General features: G+C 51.9%; 1 protein-coding gene across 5 annotated transcripts in view; it reads left to right on the forward strand.

The window, feature by feature from the left end:
• LOC141167088 (NXPE family member 3-like) overlaps positions 1-27,263 on the forward strand; it is a 159,376-nt gene that overhangs the window by 126,397 nt on the left and 5,716 nt on the right. Inside the window, exons 3-7 of one of the 5 annotated variants that reach the window (XM_073654430.1) lie at positions 3,786-4,006; positions 4,636-4,716; positions 11,316-11,386; positions 21,272-21,487; positions 22,264-22,467. In XM_073654430.1, the coding sequence (XP_073510531.1) occupies positions 3,786-4,006; positions 4,636-4,716; positions 11,316-11,386; positions 21,272-21,487; positions 22,264-22,467 (793 nt within the window). The remainder of the gene's footprint in view (positions 1-3,785; positions 4,007-4,635; positions 4,717-11,315; positions 11,387-21,271; positions 21,488-22,263; positions 22,468-27,263) is intronic. The other 4 variants (XM_073654431.1, XM_073654432.1, XM_073654434.1 and 1 more) reach the window with 4 other exon arrangements.

The following is a 27,263-nucleotide window of genomic DNA, read 5'->3' on the forward strand; positions in this document are numbered from 1 at the left end:
TTGAGAACATCAACAAGTCCAATGGCGCCATACAGATAATATTTTGGGAGAGGAGTTCTAGACCGGGGATTTAAATTTATTTTGGCACCTGGTCTGTGAAACTATTCACAGGATGAGTTTTTTTTCTAAGGCAATGAAAATAATCTCATAGTAAACATCTCAATACCCTTGATTCATTCGGAGGACTATCTGTTTTACTGATAGAAAAGTTGAGCAAAAAATAGTTTGATGCCAATGTAGCGCCCCGAGGGTTCGGTTGCTACAGAGATATTGCATCTCACCCAGAGGTGTGATATCTCACTTCCAGGTAAGGATGGAGTGTGGCTCAGGACCCTAACACCCACATGCACTACACCACATTTCCGGGGAACAGGGCGACAATGCTCCCGGGTGTGAGCACAACTGCCCCTGTCCCTGGCTGGAGTGGGGGGAGGGAACACCTAGAAAGGGGGAACCTGGTAGTGTGTGGGTGGGGAGAGTAGATCCCGGGTGCACTGTATAGAGGAGTATATATGGTGGGCACCATCTTAGAGTCAGAATAGAAAGAAAGTGAGAGAGAGCAGAGAGAGAAGGAGGCTGGGAGCAGGGGCTCTGCATGGGCTCTGCTCCGCAGGCAGGCCAAGTCTTAAGGCCTGGGCCTGGAGGAGAAGGAAGGAAAGGAGGGGAATGGAGGAGGCTCCAGGAGTGGAGTGAAGGGACCCCAGGGGTGCGGACCGGCCAGCCGCCACCGCACGCCCGCCGCTACCAGAGTAGGGGGGTCAGGCCACGAAAGGGAGCCAGATCCCTCATCTAGTGGAGGATAGCAACTACCCTCAGCTAGTAACCGGAGGCCGTGGCATTGTACGTGTACTGCCCCTCACTACACCCGTTAGGAAGGCACCATATAGGACCCAGGGAAACGGAACATATGTTTGCCCGCCAAGGCCCGAGGCAGCTGGACAGAAACGTGGTCAATTGTGGGGTACGACAGGCCAGAGAAAGGACACACGAAGGGGGTCCTGAAAAGCATTCCAAAGGTACCTGGGAGTTGGCCGAGCCCCTCACCTGGTGAGCACAGTACGACGTGGGCAGCCATTACCTGCAGAAGTGGCTTGGAGTGTAAAACTGTGAGTAAAGACCCTGGACTGCATCACTGGACTCTGATTACTGCTGCTCCCGCGCACCATCACCCCCACCATCTGCACTCACTGCCCTGAGGCTATACTCCTCCCGTGGAGAGTTATACTACCCTCTGCTGCGCACATAACATGAGCCTCAGCGGTCTGCCCCGCAGCAGCGGTTCTCAGTGACCGCAATCCACGGGTGGCGTAGTCGGCCATTTAAACATTACAAAACCAAAGAAACAGATCCGCCACTGGTTTGACCACCCTGAGCCACGGGACCGGGTCGCCGCCACGGAGACTACAACCCCCAGCATTACACAGAGACCCGGCTCCGGGTATTCCCTCGCACACACGGCCCAGGGGGCGAGTCACACACAGATCAAAGCAGCTCAATAAAAGCTTTGGAAACTGTTATACGCTACAAAGAGGGACCCAAAAAGACTGGCACCAAACCAGCATAGGCGCAGCCACAGACTGTCACGAGTGTGTCAGATGTGACAGACAGTCGCCCTGCAGTTGGTTGCAGGAGATCTACGTTTGGCATTACAGACATCTTCTTAGATGAGAGGCTGTCTCTAGGACCCAGCAACTACCTCCATCTGGCTAATTAGCTCCCTGGCCTGGGTGTATAAATACCTGGTGTGTCTGAGAGGGAGGTGCTGGTGTGGCACCCCTGAGGGTTCAGTCGCCACAGAGGTGCTACAACTGGTGGTGCCTCACTCTTTGGTAAGGAAAGGGTACAGCCCGGGAACCCAACACCTGCATCCAACACTACTCTGCTCCAGGCCGGCTGGAAGGGCAAGATGCACTGTGTTCTGCTGAGCCCTGTCCCTGGCTGGAGTGGGGGGAACCAGAGTGAGGGGGAACCAAGTAGTGGGTGTGGATGGAGGAAGGAGTTTAGGGGAGCATTTGTTAGAAGTATAAAAAGGGGAGCCATCTTAGTTAGTGGGGAGAAGTACTAAGAAAGGAAAATGGAGAGTGAAGTCTGAGAGGAGCAGGTGCTCGGAAGGGGCGCTGCTCCAGAGAGGGCCTAGTGAATGAGGCCCAGCAGAGAAGGGAAGAAGAGGGGAGCAGAGGAGGAAGGCTCCGGTAACTGAAGGGGTCCCAGGGGTACGGAAGGAGCAGGAAGCCACCCGTACGCTCTAATCTGTCAGGTGTCAGAGGGACCAGGCCGCAAGAAGGGAACCGGTCCCTGGGCTAGTCGTGTCACTTTAAGTCACGGCTAGGAAACCGGAGGCTTCTGACTTTCATGGTGCAGTTGCCACAGCCTCACCCTAGTCGCCGAGGAGGGCAGCAAGTAGGTCCGGGAACTCCAGGTTGCCCAGAGGGACTTCAGAGCACCCTATCGGGACTTTGTGTGGGGAAGCGCAGGAGGGAGAAGACCCAGCGCGGAAAGTCGGCTGAGGAAAGGAACATATAGAAAGGGGGTCCCGTTAAGTACTCTCGAATTGCCGGAGGGACTTCTGAACCCCTGCTTGGTGAACGCAGCGCGACGCGGGAAGCCGTAACCTGTGCACTGTAACCTGAGGAACTTGTCAACAGTGAGTAAAAATCAAAGGACTGCACTTGACTGTCTCTGTCGGTTATTGCCGCTGCACCATCATCCCTCCTACACCAAAACACCTGCATCCCATTCATCAACCCTGCTCCGGGGGCTCGATCCGCTTGTGGGGAGCAGAAACATCCCAGCTGCCATCCCATCACCCCCGTAGGTCTGCAGCAGCGCCGGTAACCATTATCGGAAACCACAGGTGGCGTCGCGAGACAAACTGTCAACACTATAAACCCTTTTAAAAGAGTGACCCAGAGGACGGGCCCGGGAGCCGACTGCCGTGACATCCCGCAGAAGGTAAAGGCCCGGGTACCGAGTCTCCCCCCATATATCCCTCTGGGCGAGACACTGCTGATATTCATTACTACTTGTGAGGCTTTAGGAAGAGCAGTACTTCGTCCTCTCTGGAGCTTGAGGCCGTGTTCGCATTTGTTTGGAGTCTAAAGCTAAGCAATTCCCCCCTATTTGTCTACCCTTGTTGTCTATAGAGTTTAGTGGAGATCGACTAGTGCTCATCTCCTTCCTTCCCTAGCCTTTGCCATATGCCAGGGAAAGTCAGGGCGAGGCCCGCGCGCAGCGATTGCTGAAGAGCCAATATAGGGACGGTAGTTGAGACAGGGTGACATTAGATCAGACTAGGAGGTCTCCACTCCCCCCTTTCCCTAGTGTCTGGGCTCCCTTTCTCTCTTCCCTCTGTGTTGCACTAAGCCTTTCCAAGACCTTGCGTGACACAGACGCACTTGGAACAAGCTGCCCAGCTAGGAGTGTCCTTGAGGGCCGGGAATACTCTTCACCCAGCTCCGATTAAATGGAAGAGGGACTTTGGCAGAGCTCTTCCCAGGCCCACTGTCGCTGGACAGCCGGAGTCTGGTGACGCGGCTGGTGCCCAGTCTAGGACTAGGTGAGTACCTCTACAGGATCCCCAGAAAGCGTAACCAAAAGAGAAAATGAGAAAACCCTGCTGTAATAGCAAAGCCTAATGCTAACACTAGCAAAGGAATGAGCAGGGAGCAGGATTACTGTATATAGCCTTGAGTAACACTACTCCTGTATGACCCCATTAATGTCTCGAATTTGCACAATTCCATTCTTCCAGTAATGGCTTGTCTCAATGTTTTTTTGACTTTTAGGTCTATTTCATTGGATATTTCCGCTATAATGGCAGCAGTGCAGTGACAGAGTGCAATGTTCAGATTACTGGAAATGATGTCTGCACATATATAGATCCTGTTAGCAGTGACAGGTGGCATTGTGAGAGACCTCAGAACATGCCGTGCCATTCACTAATCTTTCACTCCGTGGGTGGATACCGAAAAGTGACAAACGCTCTGGAGGACTCTCTACTTAGTGGGTGAGTGATGCCTACTTTCCACAAAAATTCCATCATACCTTTAATTCAGTAGATAGAAAAGTCCAATAAAGTCTTCTAGTGGAAAAATCAACTACAAAGACTTGTTAGGCAATATAAAGTAATCAGCGTCAGGCAGCTGCTGTCAAGGTGAACAAAATCATAGCATGCATCAAATCGATATACAGTACGGTATTTATCTCAAAACATTAGTCAGGTTGTATAAGCAATCCTAAAATATATACAGTGTAAGATGGCCACCAGACAGGTCCTTGAGGGGAGATATGTATCACTGAGGTTGGTAGCTTTGGTGATGTAAACCCGGGAAAAGCATGCTCCAGCACACGTAGTGCTTAGAGGTTTAATTGGGCATATCAGGGCAGTTTTTTACGAGTAGTCATAAGAGTTTGGAGGATTGGCTGCTCACATATCCCCACCCCAGGGCGAGTAAGTAAAATGGAGATCAAGTGTCTCATTCAGTGTCTGTGGCTGGAGGTGTGGAGACCTCCAGAGTGTTTTGTGCTAAAGGACACTGACCGTGAGCAGGCAAACCCGCCATATTGTATGGACTGTTTAATTTCTGCTTTTGTTACTCTGTGCCAGACAAGGCTGTATTTGTTTACTTCTAAAAGTGCGGTGTATGAAGATACAATAAACCTGCCTTGGACATTTTTAAAGAAACCGACTCCTGTGCCTACCTCTAACGCGGCTGAGTGAGTACCAAACCCTACAACAGTCATGAATAGGTTCAGAGGTGGACTATAATGGAAAAGGGGGTTTACATTATCAAGAAAATGCTGTTAAGGGGCAACTAAATGTAAAAAAATCCTCCTCATCTCTGTCTACCACCCCACCCGTCCTCTCCACAGTGCTGCACCACCCTACATCTCCTCCTCATCTCGGCCCACTACTCTACCCATCCTCTCCACAGTGCCTCATCGCCCTACATCTCCTCATCATCTCTGTCTACCACCCTACCTGTCCTCTCCACAGTGCAGCACTGCCCTAAATCTCTTCCTTCATCCCTGTCTACTACACTACCTGTCCTCTCCAGAGTGATGCACATACCTACATCTCCTCCCTCATCTATCTGCCAACCTACCCCTGCTTTCCACAGTGCTGCACCATCCGATATCTACTCATTCACCCCTTTTTATTATTATTATTACTATTTATTTATATAGCGCCATTGATTCCATGGTGCTGTACATAAGGATGGATTACATACAAAATACAGATATCACTTACAGTAAACAAACTAACAATGATAGACTGGTACAGAGGGAAGAGGACCCTGCCCTTGTGGGCTTACATTTTACAGGAATGGGGAAGGAGACAGTAGGTTGGGGGTTGCGGTAGCTCTGGTTTTGTTGAGGTGGCAGCAAGCAAGGTCATGGCAGGCTGTAGCTTTCTTGAAGAGACGGGTTTTCAGGTTCCGTCTGAAGGATCCGGATGTGGCGGATAATCAGACGTGTTGAGGCACAGAATTCCAGAGGATGGGGGATATTCGGGAGAAATCTTGGAGGCGATTGGGCAAGGAACGAATAAGTGTGGAGGAGAGAAGGAGGTCTTGGGAGGACCGGAGATTACGTGAGGGAATGTATCGGGAGATTAGTTCAGAGATGTACGGAGGAGAGAGGTTATGGATGGCTTTGTAGGTCAGTGTTAGTAGTTTGAACTGGATACGCTGGGGGAATGGGAGCCAGTGAAGGGATTTGCTAAGGGGGGTAGCAGAGGAGTAGCGAGGTGAGAGATGGACCAGTCGCGCAGTAGAGTTAAGGATGGACTGGAGGGGTGCGAGAGTGTTAGCAGGAAGGCCACAGAGGAGGATGTTGCAGTAGTCAAGGTGGGAGATGATGAGAGCATGCACAAGCAGTTTAGTAGATTGAGGGTTGAGGAAAGCACGGATTCTGGAAATATTTTTGAACTGGAGGCGACAGGAGGTGGCGAGAGCTTGGATGTGGGGTTTGAAGGACAGGGCAGAGTCAAGGGTTACTCCGAGGCAGCGGACTGCCAGTACAGGGGAAAGTGTGATGTCAATTATTGTGATAGAAAGGTCAGGTGGGAAAGATATGCGAGATGGGGGAAAGATGATGAGTTCAGTTTTGTCCACATTGAGCTTGTGGAAGCAGGAGGAGAAGTAGGATATGGCTGCTAGACATGCTGGAATTCTGGACAGCAGAGAGGTGACATCTGGGCCAGAGAGGTAGATCTGGGTGTCATCAGCGTACAGATGGTACTGGAAGCCATGGGATTCTATGAGCTGTCCCAGGCCAAGGGTATAGATTGAGAAGAGTAGGGATTCTAGGACAGAGCCTTGAGGGACTCCAACAGAGAGCGGGCGAGGTAAGGAGGTAGTATGGGAGTGGGAGACGCTAAATGTGTGGTTAGAAAGGTATGAGGAGATCCAGGATAGGTCAAGGTTTTTGATGCCAAAGGAAGAGAGGATCTGTAGTAGGAGGCAGTGGTCAACTGTGTCGAAAGCAGAGGACAGGTGAAGAAGAAGGAGTACAGAGAATTGTCTGTTAGCTTTGGCTGTAAGTAAGTCATTGGTGATTTTGGTAAGGGCAATTTCAGCGGAATGGTGGGGGCGGAAGCCGGATTGTCGGTTGTCGAAGAGAGAGTTAGATGATAAGTGAGAGTAACGTTCAGCGTGAACGTGTTGCTCAAGGAGTTTGGAGGCAAATGGGATCAGTGATATGGGGCGGTAGCTGGACAAGGTGGTTGGGTCGAGGGATGGCTTTTTGAGGATGGGCGTGATTGTGGCATGTTTGAAGGCAGCAAGGAAGGTACCAGAAGTTAGTGATAGGTTGAAGAGATGGGTTAGGGATGGGATGAGTGTGGGGGTGAGGCTGGGGTGGAGGTGGGATGGGATGGGGTCGAGTGCACAAGTGGTGAGGTGTGATTTGCAGAGGAGATGAGTAAGATCTCCTTAAGTGATGTTGGGAAGGGAGGTTATGGGGGTATGGCAATGGTCTGGAAAACAAGGGAGTTGTGGTGGTTCGGCAGTAAAGACTTGCCTTGTTTGGTCAATTTTGTTTTTGAAGTGTGTGGCAAACTTCTCAGCAGAGATGACGGAGGTCGGAGGGGGCAATGGAGGGCGGAGGAGAGATTTAAAAGTGTTGAATAGCTGTTTGAGGTTGTAGGATAAAGAAGATATGAGGGTTGTGAAGTAGGCCTGTTTAGCAGAGGTGAGTGCTGATTTGAATGCAAGTGTTGCTTGTTTGAATGTAGTGAAGTCATCTTGAGAATGTGTTTTCTTTCAACGGCGCTCCGCAATCCTGGACACTTGTCGAAGCTGTTTAGTGAGGTTGTTCTGCCAGGGTTGCCTATTGACTCGACGTGCTGTGCCACACACAAGAGGGGCGACCGAGTCAATAGCTGATGCAAGAGTGGCATTGTAGAAAGCAGTTGCACTGTCTGTGTCGTGGAGTGAAGATATGGATGTCAGTGGTAGAATAGAGTCAGAGTGTGTGAGTGTCTAGATGTGCAAGGTTTCTGCGGAGGTGTGCTAGTTGCTGGACATGGGTGACAGGTGAGGAGGACAGGCACCCCTTTCTACCATAATACCCGTTGTCCTGACAGTGCTGCACCGCTTCTCCCTCATTTCTGTCTACCACCCCACTCATGCTTTCCCTTCTTTTAATGATCTAAGATACCTTCAAAGTTTGAACCTCCTATCCCAAGACTTTTCTTATGCTGCACCAATTCTCAGGAGTGCACTATATAGTCTTTATCTATCACCTATCACTGGATTTGGCCTGGAAAGCTCTACAAATTACTGAAATAGATCCATTTTAATCCGTGTAAAAAGTCTTGATCCATACAATACAGATGCCCTGCACTGCTGATTGGTGACTTAGTATTTAGAGGTGTAGGTCTTAGTCTTATGCCAATTTTCTGATATACAGTGGGTACGGAAAGTATTCAGACCCCTTTACATTTTTCACTCTTTGTTTCATTGCAGCCATTTGGTAAATTCTAAAAAGTTCATTTTTTTTTCTCATTAAAGTACACTCTGCACCCCATCTGGACTGAATAAAAACAGAAATGTAGACATTTTTGCAAATTTATTAAAAAAGAAAAACTGAAATATCACATTGTTATAAGTATTCTGACGCTTTGCTCAGTATTGAGTAGAAGCCCCCTTTTGAGCTAGTACAGCCATGAGTCTTCTTGGGAATGATGCAACAAGTTTTTCACACCTGGATTTGGGGATCCTCTGCCATTCTTCCTTGCAGATCCTCTCCAGTTCCGTCAGGTTGGATGGATAGGTGGACAGCCATTTTCAGGTCTCTCCAGAGATGTCAAGAATGGTCACAGATTTGTTCTGAAGCCACTCCTTTGTTATTTTAGCTTGGAGAAATCTTTCACCGTGCTCATCACTCACTGCTCCGCAGTTTGATGGCAAGAAGTCTAGATGCGACTGTAAGAAATTAATCTTTAAAGACATGTTACAGCCAAGATCCTTATATGTTTTGAGGAGATTTTCCACCAACTCTTCATAGTTATCTGCTTTTGAGTTTCCCCAAAAAATAGTTAAATTAGTTACCACTAATGTGAATGCTACCCATGCAGCCTTTTCCTTGCCCTGCAACAAATGGGGAATCCCCTCATCTTGAAGAAGTTTACGAACCTGAGGTCCAATAAAGACTCTTTCCTTTATCTTTGCTTCACTCAACCTTGGAAATGTATTATTGAGATACTTGATGCTTTTACATTTTTATCCATTGACTTTACAACCCTCATTAGGCCCAACTTGATATACAATGGTGGTAATAAAATCTTATGTGGGTGAACAAGTGCTGGATGTAGGACATTTTTACTCTTTCCTGGCTGAAGTGAATGTTTGAGAGGCCAGTCTCTTATTGTAGTGATATTCTCTTGCGTGACTATTCCACTCACACAGAAAGCAGCAGTACTTTGTGTATCCTCCCTGGAGACCAAGTTATAGGTCAACCACCTTTAAGTCCCCATAGACGGGCCACAAATGTTGGTCATATGTTGCCATAGATTTCTTTCATGTAGACTGCATAACCAACTGGAATTGAAGGCAGCACATTGCCATTATGGTGCAGGATGGCTTTTAGGCTCGTTTTGGATGAATCAGTGAAGAGCCTCCTTTCCTCTGGATTATGAATTATCTTCAGAGTTTCCATTAAACTGTTGCTGTTGTTGCATGCCCCAAGATTGTGACTCGCCCCCTGGGCCTGTGCTGGGGAACCCGGAACCGGGCCTGTTGTAGGATGCTGGGGGTTGTAGTCTCCGTGTGGCGGTGACCCGGTCCGTGGCTCAGGGTGGTCAAACCAGTGGCAGTCTATTGGTATAATAATTGTCCGACTACGCCACCCGTGGATTGCGGTCAGTGGGGACCGCCGCTGCGCTGCAGACCGCTGAGGCTGATGTTGTTTGCGCAGCCGAGTATGGGATAACTCCCCACGGGAGAAGTATTGCCTCAGGGCAGCTAATGTGGATGATGGGAGTGATGGTGTGAGCGTCCCAGTACTAATGGTGCTGGTGCGACAAGGAATCACAGAGACGTGTGGTGCAGTTCAGGGTCTTTACTGATGGTATAAGCAGACCCTCCCGGGAGTACTGGCTAGTATAAAGGGCCTGGTCAGTCTGCGAGCAAGCAGGAGTTCCCCTGGCCAGGTGGAGTTGTAGGCCTCCCCGTTTATCTGCACTCTTCCTGGCTACCTTGCTGTAAGCTGTTACAAGTAGCCCACGTCCCTGAGTATACCGTGTGGTGCTCACCCGTATGGCTGGTGACTTGGGGCCTTCTGTTAGCCTCCGCTCCTGGATCGCGGCGCTGGTCTCTTCTTTGTGACTGAGCCTCCGGGCTTCTATGGCCAGAGGACCTGGAATCCCCTGCCGGCTGGTTTCTGCTGCTGGGTATATATCAGTCCCCACAGCCTCGGACTCCTGTGTCCAGTTTTAGTGTCCTCGGCCAGGGCGAGCTATATCTCTGCTCAGCTCCAGTCCCTGGACTTCTGCTTCTGCTTCTACAGAGCTCCTGTTCTCACTTTCCCTCTTCAGGCTCTGTCTCCCCTAATCCCGCCCCAGACCCAGTTTATAAAGGGCAAATTCTTCCCCTCCCAGGTCTGGGCGGGCAGTGTTGCATGCTTAGGGCTCCTGACCAGAGAAACCTCCCACTTGCTCTCAGACATAATATTTCTATTACTGTGGTAACCAGACCCCTGGGGTGCCACAATTGCCCTCCATGAAGAAGTATTGGACAAGATCTTTATCACGGTTGCGTAACGCAGAAATCCAAACATCACCCGTTAGGAGAATCCACTGCTGTAGCCGGGAACCTAAGAGTTCAGCCTATTCTTCGGCAGATCCAAATCTCTAACAAGATCATTCAGTTTACTTTGTGTGATAAGATGCGGTTCAGTTGAGGTTGCTGACAGAAAGTCTGGGTCATGAAACGAAGATGCTTCATGACATTATTATTTTATTATTATTATTATTATTATTTATTTATATAGCGCCATTGATTCCATGGTGCTGTACATAAGAAGGGGTTACATACAAAATACAGATATCACTTACAGTAAACAAACTAACAATGATAGACAGGTAAGGAGGGAAGAGGACCCTGCCCTTGCGGGCTTACATTCTACATGAATGGAGAAGGAGACAGTAGGTTGGGGGGTTGCGGTAGCTCCGGTGTTGGTGAGGTGGCAGCTCCAGTGGTGGTGAGGAGGCAGCTCTGGTGGTGGTGAGGTGGCAGCTCTGGTGGTGGTGAGGCGGCAGCTCCAGTGGTGGTGAGGAGGCAGCTCCAGTGGTGGTGAGGAGGCAGCTCTGGTGGTGGTGAGGTGGCAGCTCCAGTGGTGTTGAGGTGGCAGCAAGCAAGGTTATGGCAGGCTGTAAGCTTGTTTGAAGAGATGGGTTTTCAGGTTCCGTCTGAAGGATCCAAATGTGGCAGATAATCAGACGTGTTGAGGCACAGAATTCCATAGGATGGGGGATATTTGGGAAAAGTCTTGGAGGCGATTGGGTGAGGAATGAAATAAGTGTGGAGGAGAGAAGGAGGTCTTGGGAGGACTGGAGATTACATGAGGGAATATATTGGGAAATTAGTTCAGAGATGTACGTAGGGGAAAGGTTATGGATGGCTTTATAGGTCAGTGACATCAAGCACTCTCTTCTTCCTCACTTGACTGGTGCTTTTGGAACCGGCAGTTCTTCTGTATGTGGTACTGAGTGTATTGCAGATGGAAAACCAAAACATTAGTTACGTTCAACTGTTTTCGTCTCTGAACCAATTTGGCTGTAGAACATTGTAATTTGTGGTTTCCTCCTTTAGCTCTGTCACCGCCAAGACTATATCTGGTTCCGTTCCACCAATCATCATCAAGCCTGATGAGCGCTTCTCTGGTAAGGTTGTAGGCCACGATAAGTTTACATTATGTCTTACATAAAAAAGGTTAAATTATTTTAGTCGTTTCCTTAACATATCCAAGATCTCTTCTTCAAGCCAATGAATAAAATACTGTATATAAGTCCTGTCCTGTCCTGTTGTGGGACAATGAATCAGTCTCTGCTTAGTTCACAGATGATTGCCTCGACTCTATGCAGTTATAGATTGGATATGATTTAGTTATGTCCAGTCTTAGAATGGCGGTGAGACATGATCTGTTTTTATGAGTCCATGCAAGTTTTCAGTTATTAGGATATTGATCCGGTCTGTCCACCTAATAATTTTTCCAGCACGTCTGATCAGTCCTACTCATCCTCCTTATAGCAGCCATTCTCACGATAGCCCTGAAATTGCATACCTAATATCTCTTGGAAAGTTTCTTGTGCATTACTCTGATGATGGATTCCCAGTGGCCGAATACACATACAGGGCAAAAAGTAGAGACATGGAAGCAGTTTGGAAGAGACGTAACCTGAAAAAGGAGATGTGGCAATGAGTATAAATTATTGACAGCAGACTAGGCATGCCATGATCAGTATACTCCCAGGGGCCAATTCCTAAGAGTTGGCTAGGCTTGTTATAGTTATGGACATCTTTTCTCTAACATGGTAACGTAGGCTCTTCTAGAGGCCAATATAGTGACAAATAATATTGAAAAGTCCTTCCTTTTTTGAAAACAAACTATTTGTTTTGAAAAATTGCTCCAAAATGCCAGGCACTAGATGTCTCCCTTCTGTCTAACTTGCTGTCCACTGCCCGTTCTCTTGTCTGGTCCGCCTCGATTTTTTACTCTCTACAGCATACATGTCAAACACTGGCCCGTGGGACAAATCTGGCCCGCAGGGTGATTTTATTTGGCCCGTGACACTAGAATTACCACCCCTTTGTGGGACCATTATTCTGTATGGAGGAGTATATGGGGCCATTATTCTGTATGTAGGACTTTGTGGGGCCATTATTCTGTATGGAGGACTATATGGGGCCATTATTCTGTATGGAGGACTTTGTGGGGCCATTATTCTGCATGGAGGACTATATGGGGCCATTATTCTGTATGTAGGACTTTGTGGGGCCAATTATTCTGTATGGAGGACTATATGGGGCCATTATTCTGTATGGAGGACTTTGTGGGGCCATTATTCTGCATGGAGGACTATATGGGGCCATTATTCTGTATGGAGGACTTTGTGAGGCCAATTATTCTGTATGGAGGATTATATGGGGCCATTATTCTGTATGGAGGACTTTGTGGGGCCATTATTCTGCATGGAGGACTATATGGGGCCATTATTCTGTGTGGAGGACTATATTGGGCCATTATTCTGCATGGAGGACTATATGGGGCCATTATTCTGTATGGAGGACTATATGGGACCATTATTGTGTATGGAGGACTATGTGGGACCATTATTCTGTATGGAGGACTATATGGAGCCATTATTCTGTATGGAGGACTTTGTATGCCATTATTCTGTATGGAGGACTATGTGGGGCCCACTATTCGGTATGGGGGACCTTGTGGGGTCAATTATTCTGTATGGAGGACCTTATGGGGCCCATTATTCTGTATGGAGGACCCTGTGGGACCCATTATTCTGTATAGAGGACCTTGTGGGGCTTATTCTTCTGTTTGGAGAACCTTGTGTGGCTCATTATACAGTATACCGGTTGGCCCACGCCTTTGTCCAAGATTTTCATTTTGGCCCTCTGTGTGTTTGAGTTTGACATCCCTGCTATACAAGAAGCGGAGAACTATCTTTGTTTCTCTACAGGAAGTAGAGATGTGACTTTGTCTCTCTAGAGGAACTAGTGGCAGGTGTTTATCTCTCTAGAGGAAATCGAGGCTGATCTTTGTCCGTCTGCTTCTGCTGAGACTCAAGGCTTTGGACTATGGCTGCTATAATGAGTGAAAGGTACATGTGGCATATTTGGTTCTGGCAGAATACCATTGAACAGAGAGCACCCACTCAAATTGCAAGCTATAAAGCACTACAGTAAGATATATTAGATTGGTAATTGCATCTACTGGGTAAAGCATCCCATGGTTGGGTGTCCTGATGGTGACAGGTAGTATCCCTAATGCAGTACCATATCAAAGAGAATCCATGGCCTGGTCCACTTCAGCCAGCTCAGTTGTGAAAGGGACAGAGGTGCTCATGCTGCTGAGGTTGCTCCAAATAAAATAAATATAATAAAGCCTGAGTTGCTCCAGCATGTGGACACATAACAATCTAACTGGTGTAACATACCTGGCGGCGCCCTTGCATGGTGGTCCATCTCCCACTGTGCAAGAGCGCGCACTTGGTCTCCAGTCCAGAATGTCTCTCTGGCTTCCCTCCATGCTGTCTGTTTGTGTCTGTTTCTGCTGCTTAAGGGCGGCTCCCGATCACTTCCTGCTTTTTGTACCTGCTGTGGGTCACACCCCTTGTGCGTCCTCAGCCTATTGCTGTCTGTCACCTGGTATATAACCCAGCTGCTCCAATCAATCCCTGCCTGAGCATTGTGTTTCATTCAGTGTGTGCTTTCACTCTGAAGGTGCCAGGTCCCGTTCTGTGTTCTCTTGTCTGCCTATCCTGGAGGCTGTATTTCCAGGCCTGTCTGAACAAGCTCCTAGCCTGTTCCTCCCGCCTTCTAGGGGTCGATTACCTAGACCCGCTCCTGTATCTTGTCTGTCCTGTCTGAACACGCTCCTAGCCTGTTCCTCCCGCCTTCTAGGGGCCGATTACCTAGACCCGCTCCTGTATCTTGTCTGTCCTGTCTGAACACGCTCCTTGCCTGTTCGTCCCGCCTCTCTGGGGGCCGTATTCCCAGACCCGCTCCTGTATCCCGCTGCAGTGTCGGTCTCTTCCGTACACTCAGTTCCATTCTGAACTCTCTCCTATCCTTTACCTGTTTTGCCTCTATGTCCGTTCCTTTCCTTTTTCTGCAGAGTCTGAACTCGTACCTAACTCCTGCTTGTTGTCTCTGTACTCCCGTTTGTGAGTTTGTGATCCACTTGCTACTTCACTGCAAATACCCTGTGGGTATCTGGCTCTGCCTTTCCCTTCCTGTCTGTTCCGTGTGAACAGAGCCCTGTCCGTCCTGCTCTGACTCCTTGCTCACTGCTCCGGCAGCCTTACTCCGCTCTGACCCTTTTGCTCACTGCTCCGGCAGCCTTGCTCCGCTCTGACCCTTTTGCTCACTGCTCCGGCAGCCTTGCTCCGCTCTGACCCTTTTGCTCACTGCTCTGGCAGCCTTGCTCCACTCTGACCCTTTTGCTCACTGCTCCGGCAGCCTTGCTCCGCTCTGACCCTTTTGCTCACTGCTCCGGCAGTCTCGCTCCACTCTTATCCTTTTGCTCACCGCTCCAGGCGGTCTCGTCCTGCTCTGCTCTTGCTCACCGCTCCAGGTGGTCTCGTCCTGCTCTGCTCTTGTTCACCACTCCAGGTGGTCTCGTCCTGCTCTGCTCTTGCTCACTGCTCCAGGCGGTCTCGTCCTGCTCTGCTCTTGCTCACCGCTCCAGGCGGTCTCATCCTGCTCTGCTCTTGCTCACCACTCCAGGCGGTCTCGTCCTGCTCTGTTCTTGCTCACCGCTCCAGGCGGTCTCGTCCTGCCCTGCTCTTGCTCACCGCTCCAGGCGGTCTCGTCCTGCCCTGCTCTTGCTCACCGCTCCAGGCGGTCTCGTCCTGCCCTGCTCTTGCTCACCTCTCCAGGCGGTCTCGTCCTGCCCTGCTCTTGCTCACCTCTCTGGGCGGCCTCACTCTGCTGTGTTTGTCCGCCACATCTGTGATTCTGTTCCAGAGTCCCAGTGTGTACTGGGTCCTATCCCGCCTGTGTTCCTACCTGCTAGTGCCTTCCTGTCTGCACTCTAGCCGTGCTTGCCTGTACCCCCCTGCCTGCATACCAGTCGTGCCTGCCTATTCCCACCAGTCTGTGAGCCAGCCTAACCAGTCTGTTCCTGTATTCCCCTGTGTGGGTCAACAGCCGTGTCCGGGGTCTGTCCTGGAGTAGCACCTGGTCCCTCTGCTCGGTTCCTCCTTCGTGCACTGGCGTCGTATGCCGTTGTGCAACCCTGGTCGGATTGGGTGAATACCTAGTTACGCCCCTCCAGGCATTCACTCTCCGGCACGGTCCAGTGGAATCACACGCACACGCCGCTCAGCCCGGGCGTGTGCATTACAGCCCACGGCCTTCGCTCTCTGAGACGTTTTCCAGCGAATACATGCATTAAAAATAAATAAATAAATTTTTTTTCCCTTAGCTGAGTTCCAGGCGAATTACGCACCCGTCCAGATGGATCTATCAGCTCTCGTTCCTGCAGATCCGCCACGTTACTATGGGGATCCAAGACAGAGTCGTGCATTTGTGGAGCAATGCATGCTACACTTCAAGTTCTACCCTCTATGTTTTCCCACAGATCGGGTTAAGGTGGGATTCATGATGTCTTACCTAGCGGGTGATGCCTTGAATTGGATCATTCCCCTATGGGACGCACAGGATCCTATCGTCCTAGACATAATGGCCTTCCTGGTGGCCTTTCTAATGGTCTTCGATGATCCTAACCCGGAGGCTCCTGCTGAAGCTTCACTTCCCAGTATCCCGGAGCAGCCCCGATGGGTAATGTGTGTGGGTAGCGCAATAGTCCTCCAGCCCAATGAGACTACTGCCCACCCAGAATCCTCACAGGGTGACTACGCTCTCCGGAATACTTCTCCCAACCTCAAGAGGCAGTCCAGACGTGCTAGACGTAGAGGCAAGCTGTCACGCCAGGGTCTGTCCTCCCTGAGACCTCCTGACCCCAACCTTGAAGTCCCTACTGAAGCTTCATCTCCCTGTATCCCGGAGAAGCCCCAACGGGTAATGTGCGTGGGTAGTGCACCAGTTCTTCTGCCCGAAGAGACTACTGCCCATCCAGACTCCACACAGGAGAACTTCCTGCACCCGGCATCAGATGCTTCACCCACTTTAACCGGTGTGCATGTCCAAGGATGCTCCGAAGCTGTGATTACCTCAGAGTCTATGCACCTCTACTACCTGGCGGAGGACCCCCAGTTGCCTCCTGAATCCTCCGGGATACCACTCGATGACAAATGGAGAGAGACTTCTCTACACCTGGTACTCGATACTTTGTCCGCTCCGTCCTGTGAGCCTGACAATAGGTACCCCAAAGTGGTAGTTACCCCCGAGTCTCTACACCCCTCTGACCAGGCGGAGGACCTCCAGTTGTCTCCAGAACCCTTTGGGGTGCTACCTGGTAGCGAAAGGACAGAGACTCTCCTATACTCTGTACCTGATACCTCGCTCGCTTCGTCCAGTGAGTCCAACCTAGTGTACTCTGAAGCAGAGGTTACCCATGAGTCTCTACACCCCTCTGACCAGGTGGAGGACCTCCAGTTGTCTCCAGAACCCTTCGGGGTGCTACCTGGTAGCGAAAGGACAGAGACTCTCCTATACTCTGTACCTGATACCTCGCTCGCTTCGTCCAGTAAGTCCAACCTAGTGTACTCCGAAGCAGAGGTTACTCCCGAGTCTCTACACCCCTCCGACCGGGCGGAGGACCTCCAGTTGTCTCCAGAACCCTTCGGGGTGCCACCTGGTGGTGAATGGACAGAGACTTTCCTATACTCGGTACCCGATACCTCGCCTGCTTCGTCCAGTGAGTCCGACCTAGTGTACTCTGAAGCAGATGTTTTCTCCGAGCCTCTGCACTCTTCTGACCCGGTGGAGGACCTCCAGTTGTTTCCTGAATCCTCTGGGGTACCACCAGATAACAAAGAGACAGTGATTTTTCCTCATCCTGTACCTGATAACCCGTCTATTTCTTCCTGTGAGCTTGACAAGATGTACCTCGAAGCAGAGTTTACCCCCAAGTCTCTGCTCCCCTCCAACCCGGTGGAGGACTTCCAGTTGTCTCCTGTACCCTCTGGGGTGCCACCTGAAAATATGTGGAGAGAGACTTCCTTGTGTGCTGTTCCTGGTACTCCACCCGTTTCATCTGTTGCTGAGGATGGCTGGATAGGAGGTAGCATCCTAGCTAACCAGATGAGACCAGTTTTTCCTGTGGACAGTGGGAGTGATCTCCTTGAAGTGAAGGATTGGCCCTTGAATTCCCTGCGGAAGATTCTGGCAGGCCTGAAGAAGAGGGGGCGTAAGGGGGGGGTACTGTAACATACCTGGCGGCGCCCTTGCATGGTGGTCCATCTCCCACTGTGCAAGAGCGCGCACTTGATCTCCAGTCCAGAATGTCTCTCTGGCTTCCCTCCATGCTGTCTGTTTGTGTCTGTTTCTGCTGCTTAAGGGCGGCGCCCGATCACTTCCTGCTTTTTGTACCTGCTGTGGGTCACACCCCTTGTGCGTCCTCAGCCTATTGCTGTCTGTCACCTGGTATATAACCCAGCTGCTCCAATCAATCCCTGCCTGAGCATTGTGTTTCATTCAGTGTGTGCTTGCACTCTGAAGGTGCCAGGTCCTGTTCTGTGTTTCTCTTGTCTGCCTATCCTGGAGGCTGTATTTCCAGGCCTGTCTGAACACGCTCCTAGCCTGTTCCTCCCGCCTTCTAGGGGTCGATTACCTAGACCCGCTCCTGTATCTTGTCTGTCCTGTCTGAACACGCTCCTAGCCTGTTCCTCTCGCCTTCTAGGGGCCGATTACCTAGACCCGCTCCTGTATCTTGTCTGTCCTGTCTGAACACGCTCCTTGCCTGTTCGTCCCGCCACTCTGGGGGCCGTATTCCCAGACCCGCTCCTGTATCCCGCTGCAGTGTCGGTCTCTTCCGTACACTCAGTTCCAGTCTGAACTCTCTCCTATCCAGGGCCGGCTCCAGGTTTTTGTGGGCCCCGGGCGAAAGAGTCTCAGTGGGCCCCTTTAACACATACCACGATTCATGATGCACAGATACCAAAGAGAAATATATATATAGTACAATGCAAAGATTTCACTTCTTACATTACATGAGTGATATCTACTGTAAATTCCACAATAGCTCAGAAACCAGTGAATTGCTCCACATAGTATACTGGCTCCCATAAAATGCTCCATACAGGATACTGGTCCCCATATAACGCTCCATACAGGATACTGGCCCCCATATAACGCTCCATACAGGATACTGGTCCCCATGTAATGCTCCATAAAGGATACTGGCCCCCATATAACGCTCCATACGGAATACTGGCCCCCATATAATGCTCCATACAGGATACTAGCCCCCATATAACGCTCCATACAGAATACTGGCCCCCATATAACGCTCCATGCAGGATACTGGCCCCAATATAACGCTCCATGCAGTATACTGGCCCCCATATAACGTTCCATACAGAATACTGGCCCCCATATAATGCTCAATGCAGGCTGTTCCCCACACATAATGCCTCATGCAGGCTGTTCCCCCCACATAATGCCCCACGCAGGCTGTTCCCCCCACATAATGCCCCACGCAGGCTGTTCCCCCCCATATAATGCCCCATGTAGGATGTCACCCCCCCTTATAATGCCCCATGCAGGATGACACCCCCCTTCCTTATAATGCCCCATGTAGGATGTCACCCCCCCTTATAATGCCCCATGCAGGATGTCACACCCCCCCTCCCTTATAATGCCCCATGCAGGATGTCACACACACCCCCCCCTCCCTTATAATGCCCCATGCAGGATGTCACACACACACCCCCCTCCCTTATAATGCCCCATGCAGGATGACACACACACACCCCTTATAATGCCCCATACAGGATGTCACACACCCCCCTCCCTTATACTGCCCCATGCATGATGTCACACATCTACCCCATATAATGCCCCATGCAGGATGTCACACACCCCCACCTGACCCCCCTCCCTTATACTGCCACAGGCCTCCATAAAATAAAAAAAATATATATATATCAAATACTCACCTCACGTCCCACCTGCTGCCGCTGCTCCGGACTACAGCGTTGCCGGCCTCATCCCACTCTGCGCTGTGACTGCTCAGGAGAGAGCGCGGTGTAAAGACATCACCGCGCCCTCTGACCTGAGACTTCACAGTGCAGCAGCCGCGGAGGATGCAGGAGCTGCTGCGGAGGCACAGGGAGGGGTTAGTATTGTGCCGGGTGCCGGGGCCCTGAGCATAGCGCGTGGGGTGCCCGACCGTGAGGGGCCCCCCCGCCTGTTCAGGGCCCCGGCATTTGCCCGGGTGCGCCGGATGCTGATGCCGGCCCTGCTCCTATCCTTTACCTGTTTTGCCTCTATGTCCGTTCCTTTCCTTTTTCTGCAGAGTCTGAACTCGTACCTAACTCCTGCTTGTTGTCTCTGTACTCCCGTTTGTGAGTTTGTGGTCCACTTGCTACTTCACTGCAAATACCCTGTGGGTATCTGGCTCTGCCTTTCCCTTCCTGTCTGTTCCGTGTGAACAGAGCCCTGTCCGTCCTACTCTGACTCCTTGCTCACTGCTCCGGCAGCCTTGCTCCGCTCTGACCCTTTTGCTCACTGCTCCGGCAGTCTCGCTCCGCTCTTATCCTTTTGCTCACTGCTCCGGCAGTCTTGCTCTGACTCCTTGCTCACCGCTCCAGGCGGTCTCGTCCTGCTCTGCTCTTGCTCACCGCTCCAGGTGGTCTCGTCCTGCTCTGCTCTTGCTCACCGCTCCAGGCGGTCTCGTCCTGCTCTGCTCTTGCTCACCGCTCCAGGCGGTCTCGTCCTGCCCTGCTCTTGCTCACCGCTCCAGGCGGTCTCGTCCTGCCCTGCTCTTGCTCACCGCTCCAGGCGGTCTCGTCCTGCCCTGCTCTTGCTCACCGCTCCAGGCGGTCTCGTCCTGCTCTGCTCTCGCTCACCGCTCCAGGCGGTCTCGTCCTGCCCTGCTCTCGCTCACCTCTCTGGGCGGCCTCACTCTGCTGTGTTTGTCCGCCACATCTGTGGTTCTGTTCCAGAGTCCCAGTGTGTACTGGGTCCTATCCCGCCTGTGTTCCTACCTGCTAGTGCCTTCCTGTCTGCACTCTAGCCGTGCTTACCTGTACCCCCCTGCCTGCATACCCGCCTGCCTGCATACCAGTCGTGCCTATTCCCACCAGTCTGTGCGCCAGCCTAACCAGTCTGTTCCTGTATTCCCCTGTGTGGGTCAACAGCCGTGTCCGGGGTCTGTCCTGGAGTAGCACCTGGTCCCTCTGCTCGGTTCCTCCTTGGTGCACTGGCGTCGTATGCCGTCGTGTGATCCTGGTCGGATCGGGTGAATACCTAGTTACGCCCCTCCAGGCATTCACTCTCCGGCACGGTCCAGTGGAATCACACACACACGCCGCTCAGCCCGGGCGTGTGCATTACAGCTGGCCATTTGAATCCAAGTTTCTTTTTTGTTTTTTACTTGCTATCTTTAGTTTTACATATTTTTGCAATCCTATTTTATTTTACTTTTATGTATTAATAAAGACATGGCTTTTGTTTTTGAATCTTTTCATGTGGTGGCATAGGCCCAAAGTTCATGGTTTTCCATCTATCAGCTACTCAAAAATAAAAGATGTCCAAGATATACTAGAAATCAAGGACGTGATGCCCTGGATTGATTTGGGCCAACGTGACCGACGGCTTGGTACTACGAATTTTCATTTTGTTTACCCTGCCTCGGGAACATTTAGTAACTGTAAAGACTACATTTATATTGGGAAAAGTGTCAAGAAGAGATCCATGTCCGTCAGGCAAAGGTTTTACTTGTTTTTGAAATGACTTCAAATTCAGTACGTGATCATAATATTTAATGATCCCACCACAGAAGAAAAATCTGGTGACATTATTCCCTAGAGTCCATAATATCAGGAAGCCCAAGGAGGGCCATGGTTACGCCATAGTTCCATGCCCCATCTCCTAACCTTGGTTATTCCATTGTTTTTCAGATCTCCTCTCCAAGCTTCCCACCTGTAAATCTGGACTAAACGCTTCCCAACCATCTGGATTTTATAATGGAGACCATTGGACATCCTTAGTGTGCCAGGGACGTCATTTTCCTCATCCTTCTGGTGCCCTTGACTGTCTTAAGGGGAAAAGCATCCATATGTTTGGGGACTCAACCCTGCGGCAGTGGTTTGAGTACCTGGAGAGGTTCATACCTAGTAAGAACAATATATTTGTTATGATTTAACATCAGCTTAATCCTCCTAAGGTTAGGACATAAATACGTGATTGATGGCAGTCTTATTTCCACGACTCCCACCAATGAGGAAAACAAAGAGGCAGCAACCCTTAGCTGAGTGCCCCAATCTCTCTACCCAACAGAGTGACATCCATATGACCGTACCTGGTACTGCAGTTAGGCCTAATTGAATGAATGGGTTGAGCAGGGCTGAGCTGCAGTATACCAGGCGCAGTCACACTTGTATGAATTTTTCTGTCTTACATTCACCACTTTTCATTATGATCCCATTGATTTCAGCGGGAACTCACCATGGCTCAGGAATGTCTTAGCCATGGTGGCTGCTACATTCTAGAGATACGGGGGTCTCCGCTCATCGAGTCCATTGACACTACAATGGAAACAAGTCAGGTCTGAAGTGAACCAACAGAAGAGGATATGTAGCATTGGCGTCTCAGCCTCCCGCCCGGCAGAGATGCTGATCTCCTCACCGCCGCGGCTCCAGTCCGGCGTCCTCCGCTCCTCCTCCTGGCTCCCTCGCCGTGTCTGTCCGGGGTGCGCGCTGTGCACGCAGATCCCGGGGCACTGTACTTAGGGCGCGCGCTCCCTATCTCTTAAAGGGGCCACATGCGCCATCCTAAAATGTTCCCAGACAATGGCCGGAGGACTGCTCCTATATAAGGCACCTCCTCCAAAATGGAGGTGTCTGTGCAATGTTGAAGTTTGTTTGCATTAAACAGCCTCTCCACTCCTCAGGTCCCCATGCTGCCCGCCAGCCTGTCTACCAGCCGTGCACGCCAGCCTGTCTACCAGCTGTGCCCGCCTGCCTGTCTACCAGCTGTGCCCGCCATCCTGTCTACCAGCTGTGCCCACCAGCCTGTCATCCAGTGCTGCCAGCCCACTGGCGTGCATGTCAGCTTTGGCTGTCAGTTCCGTGGGAGTCGCCTGCTATCGCACAAGGTCGGTCCCAGAGTGGCACCTAGTCCACTTTCCCAGTCTCTCCTCAGTTCATGGAGTCAACTAAGCCGCCATGTATCTAGGTTTGTCCGGGTTGGCACTTGGTTACGCCCCTCTGGTTCCTCCTTGTACCACGGCACAGTGGTTCCACCATCCGGACCATTAACAGGATATAGAACAAGTAACATGAGAGGAACATGAATCATGAAGATGATGACTCGCCCCCTGGGCCATGGGGCACGCGGAACCGGGCAATAGGGAGACGCTGGGAGTAGTAGTGGCGGCCCGGTCCCGCGGCTCAGGGCGGTCAGGCCAATGGTAGTCTGTTATGCGCGTCAGATAATGTCCGACTACGCCACCCGTGGATTGCGGTTATTAGGAACCGCCGCTGCAAGGCAGTCCGCTGGGGCCGATGATGAATGCAGCTGGGATGGTGTGACTCCCCACGGGAAGAGTGCGGCCCCAGGGCAGTGTAGTGGATGGTGGGAGTGATGGTGGTGAGAGTCCCCGTGCTGATAGTACTGGAGGAGCAAAAGAGCACACAGACAACGTACTGCAGTCCAATGTCTTTTACTCACAGTTCAGGTACTCCGGGTCACTTCTGTACACGTAGTGACCGCCCGAGCCGTGCTGCGTCCACCAGGTGTGGGGCTCGGTCAACTCCCAGGCAGCTCAGGAGCATGGCACAGGACCCCCTTTAATCCTTTCTCTGGCCTGCCTCACCAGTGACCCACTTTTGTCCAGCTGCCGCGGACTTGTGCGGTTAAACGTGGGCCCCGTCCTCCGCTGTCCTATATGGTGCCTTCCTAGCAGGTTTGATGAGGTGTCGCACCAATAAAAGATCACAACGACCGGTCTTTGGCTGAGGGTAGTTTCTCCTCCACCAACTTGGGATCCGGTACCCTTAATCTGCCTGACCCTTCACCCTGGATTCTCGTGGGTTCTTAGGGTCCCTTCCACCTTCTTGTTCCTGAGCCCTTCTGTCTCTCTGTCTCTCCTTCTGTTTCTCTGTTTCTTTCTGTTCCTTTCTCGTGGAGCTGGGATGAGACTTAATCACAGCTCCCTTTCACCTCCTCTCTCTCTCTTCTCCGGCCTCTCTCTAGGCCCGCTCCTGAGTGGAGCTCCTACAGAGCCTCCACTCCCGGTCTTCTCCTCTGACTGAACGAACCTAGATCTAAGATGGTGCCCACCTTTTATACCTCCCTCTGACCATGAGCCCAGGTGACCAGCAACCAATGGGCTCCTACCTACGCTCAGGAACCAACCCCTATCTGCCCCTACAGCACTGGGTGTTCCACCCCCCTCCCCACTCCAGACAGGGACATAGTCGGTCGTGCCTGCACTTCTGTCTAGTGGGAGCACCGTTGAGCTGTCCCTCGGAAATGGGGTGTGTGTGCTGTATGCAGCTAACTGAGCCCTGGTCCATACTCCATCCTTACCTGGGAGTGGAATATCACACCTCTGGTCTGAGGTGCAATACCCCTGTAGCGGCCGAACCCTCGGGGCGCTACATTCCCCCCTGGTAAAGCACAGCACATCCTCGGGCTGGAAAAGAGCAAAAACAGTTAATTACAGGACATGCAAACTTTTTAAAACTTTTCACATCAGAAAACAGGCAACATGGTTCAATTCCCTTTATGGGAAACACTTTTCTTTTCTTGTCACACTATTATAAAACATATACTAATACTTCTGGAACTCTTTTGACATATAAACACTATTAGAAAACATTCACATTACTATCTAGAAGCATATAAAAGCTTTTCATATAAAACATTTGCAGGAAAACATTTTTACAACACATTCTTGGATCCTGGCGGCGGTGCAACTTGCGACCAGGTGTGCACTCTTCTTGTAAGTGCAGGAACTTTTGGCAAACTTGTAAACACGAGGGACTTGCTGTCCCGAGGTAGACGTGGTAGTCTTTTTATAAAACCAGTAGGGGGCGCTTTAGGAAGCGCAACTATATACAAGGGATTGACCTCTCTCAGTCCTCAGCCAGTTTTGGGAAGGGAATGGCTGCTCACAGTCCTCAGCCTGATAGGGGATGAGGAGCACACAGGTAACAGTTCAATACTTGTCCCAACGGGGACCACACTTTCAAGACAGGAACAGTCCCAAAAACAGTTCTGATACCCTGACGAGTAACTATGTACGCAGGTACTTTGCTACTTACTAGTAGCGGTGTCCTCCATATGCTCCTTCTTCCTCCTCATATGGTTCTTCAGACCCGTCCGGGTCCTCTTGGCTCTCCTCATAGCCACGGTATTGTAGTTCCTCCTCGGTGAGCCGATGAACATGTAGGGCGTACGGTCCTTTTGTACCTACGTGGCGGGTAAAGGCGACCACATCACCAGGGTATAGGTCACGGCCACGATGTCCCTCAGGTAGATGACTCTCAACGTCCCTGCGGGTCACAAAGACGTCGCCTGCGGTTTCTGGGCCCCTGATGAAGCCCCAGCCGTTCTCCATGTGGAATTTGACTATGGTCCCGGTGATTCGGGGACCACGGGCTGCTTGGGGGTCTTGGCGGGCCTTGCGCTTTTGTTCAGCACTCTGGGCTTGGAACCGTTCGTCTCTGACGCGCCTCTCTCGTTGCTCCCGCTCAAAGGTCGCCAGTTGCTGATGACAGGCCTCCAGACGACGGACCGCGTCTGCCCGGGTCTCTTGAGAGAACCCCATCAAGGTCTCGCTGGTGGGGTCCCACGCAAATTGGACGTCCTCCAGTGGGGGTAGGGTGACCTCTACGGGTTCAGGAGCCGGTATCAGAGGCTCGCACGGGGGCTGGGCCTTCCATGGCTGATTGCCGGTCACTTCCGCCGGCCACTCCAACGGCAGTCCATCCGGACCGGTATGATGTGCCAATAGATCCACGCCCAGCGATGGTATAGTGGGGGGACCTAATCTGGGAGCAGCACCCGGGGCACTCGGCCTTGCGACCAGGCCGGGGGTCTTGTGGCTGCGCTAGGTGGCAGTCCCATCCGGGACAGGGGCGCAGGCTTAGCGATGGCGCCCGGGTCATCCAGGCCTTGCGACCGGGCCGATGATGCTTCCTTTACGGACGCTTTACGGCGCCCGGGGTCAAGGGGCGTGACGCTGGGCGGGGCATGGCCGCGGCACTCGCCGCTTGAGGCCTAGCCGGGAGCAGTGGCGGCGCGGCAACAGGTGCGGTGAGTGGGGCTTCTGGTGCTGCGACGGGAGGCTGGGGCAGGCCTGCGGGTGCTGGGCTTGGGGTGGTGACGTCCCCTTCACTTGCCTCAGTCCTCGTGGCTCCCTCCGCGGCGTCGCCTCCGGTCCTCTCTCCTCCTGCGCCATCCTCAGAGGCAGGCAAACCCCGGGGTGCGGCTGAGGCCTGTCGCTGTTGGGTCTCGGCCTGCCGGGCCAGTTCCTCTCTCCACTCGGTGAGTGCACCTCGCTGTGCTCGGACCATCCTCCGCTCCAGGTCCTCCAGTGCAGCTTGCGCACGCTCCGGGTCTCTGGGGAGCTGCGCTAGGACTTCTGCTAGGCTGCAGAGCGGTTCGGCCTGCAGCAGGCTTCGGGCCAGGAGGCTGGTGCTGCTGAGGGCGTCCATCCCCGGGTGCGGTCTGTCTGGACTGATCCAGACCACCCCCTGCCCCGCAGTTTTCTTCTCTTTCCGCCCCCATGGGGGGTGGTCCTGGGGCATTCTGCTGACAATCACTCTCAGGGGCAGCCCCCCCACGTTGACGGACATTTCCACAGCCGTGCTCATGGTTGTTGGGGGCGGGCTTCCTCTTTGGCGCCATTCTGGGACCCGGCCCACGATGGGAGGCGGCCTCCTGTGGTCTTTTGGCGCGCACATTATGGCGCTCATTCTTCTAGGGCGGGCGCCATCTTTAGTACAACGAAACAGTCTCTTTTCAGGCGCGCAGTACCCGTTGTTAACGGGCACGAAATCCTGCCGACTACGCCAAAGCTGACTCGCCCCCTGGGCCGTGGGGCACGCGGAACTGGGCAATAGGGAGACGCTGGGAGTAGTAGTGGCGGCCCGGTCCCGCGGCTCAGGGCGGTCAGGCCAATGGTAGTCTGTTATGCGCTTCAGATAATGTCCGACTACGCCACCCGTGGATTGCGGTTATTAGGAACCGTCGCTGCAAGGCAGTCCGCTGGGGCCGATGATGAATGCAGCTGGGATGGTGTGACTCCCCACGGGAAGAGTGCGGCCCCAGGGCAGTGTAGTGGATCGTGGGAGTGATGGTGGTGAGAGTCACCGTGCTGATAGTACTGGAGGAGCGAAAGAGCACACAGACAACGTACTGCAGTCCAATGTCTTTTACTCACAGTTCAGGTACTCCCGGTCACTTCTGTACACGTAGTGACCGCCCGAGCCGTGCTGCGTCCACCAGGTGTGGGGCTCGGTCAACTCCCAGGCAGTTCAGGAGCATGGCACAGGACCCCCTTTAATCCTTTCTCTGGCCTGCCTCACCAGTGACCCACTTTTGTCCAGCTGCCGCGGACTTGTGCGGTTAAACGTGGGCCCCGTCCTCCGCTGTCCTATATGGTGCCTTCCTAGCAGGTTTGATGAGGTGTCGCACCAATAAATGATCACGACGACCGGTCTTTGGCTGAGGGTAGTTTCTCCTCCACCAACTTGGGATCCGGTACCCTTAATCTGCCTGACCCTTCACCCTGGATTCTCGTGGGTTCTTAGGGTCCCTTCCACCTTCTTGTTCCTGAGCCCTTCTGTCTCTCTGTCTCTTCTTCTCTTTCTCTGTTTCTTTCTGTTCCTTTCTCGTGGAGCTGGGATGAGACTTAATCACAGCTCCCTTTCACCTCCTCTC

Source organism: Phyllobates terribilis, unplaced genomic scaffold (assembly GCF_046119375.1).
Source record: "Phyllobates terribilis strain yellow unplaced genomic scaffold, ASM4611937v1 Scaffold_11__3_contigs__length_659146591, whole genome shotgun sequence".
In the NCBI taxonomy this organism is placed as follows: domain Eukaryota; kingdom Metazoa; phylum Chordata; class Amphibia; order Anura; family Dendrobatidae; genus Phyllobates; species Phyllobates terribilis.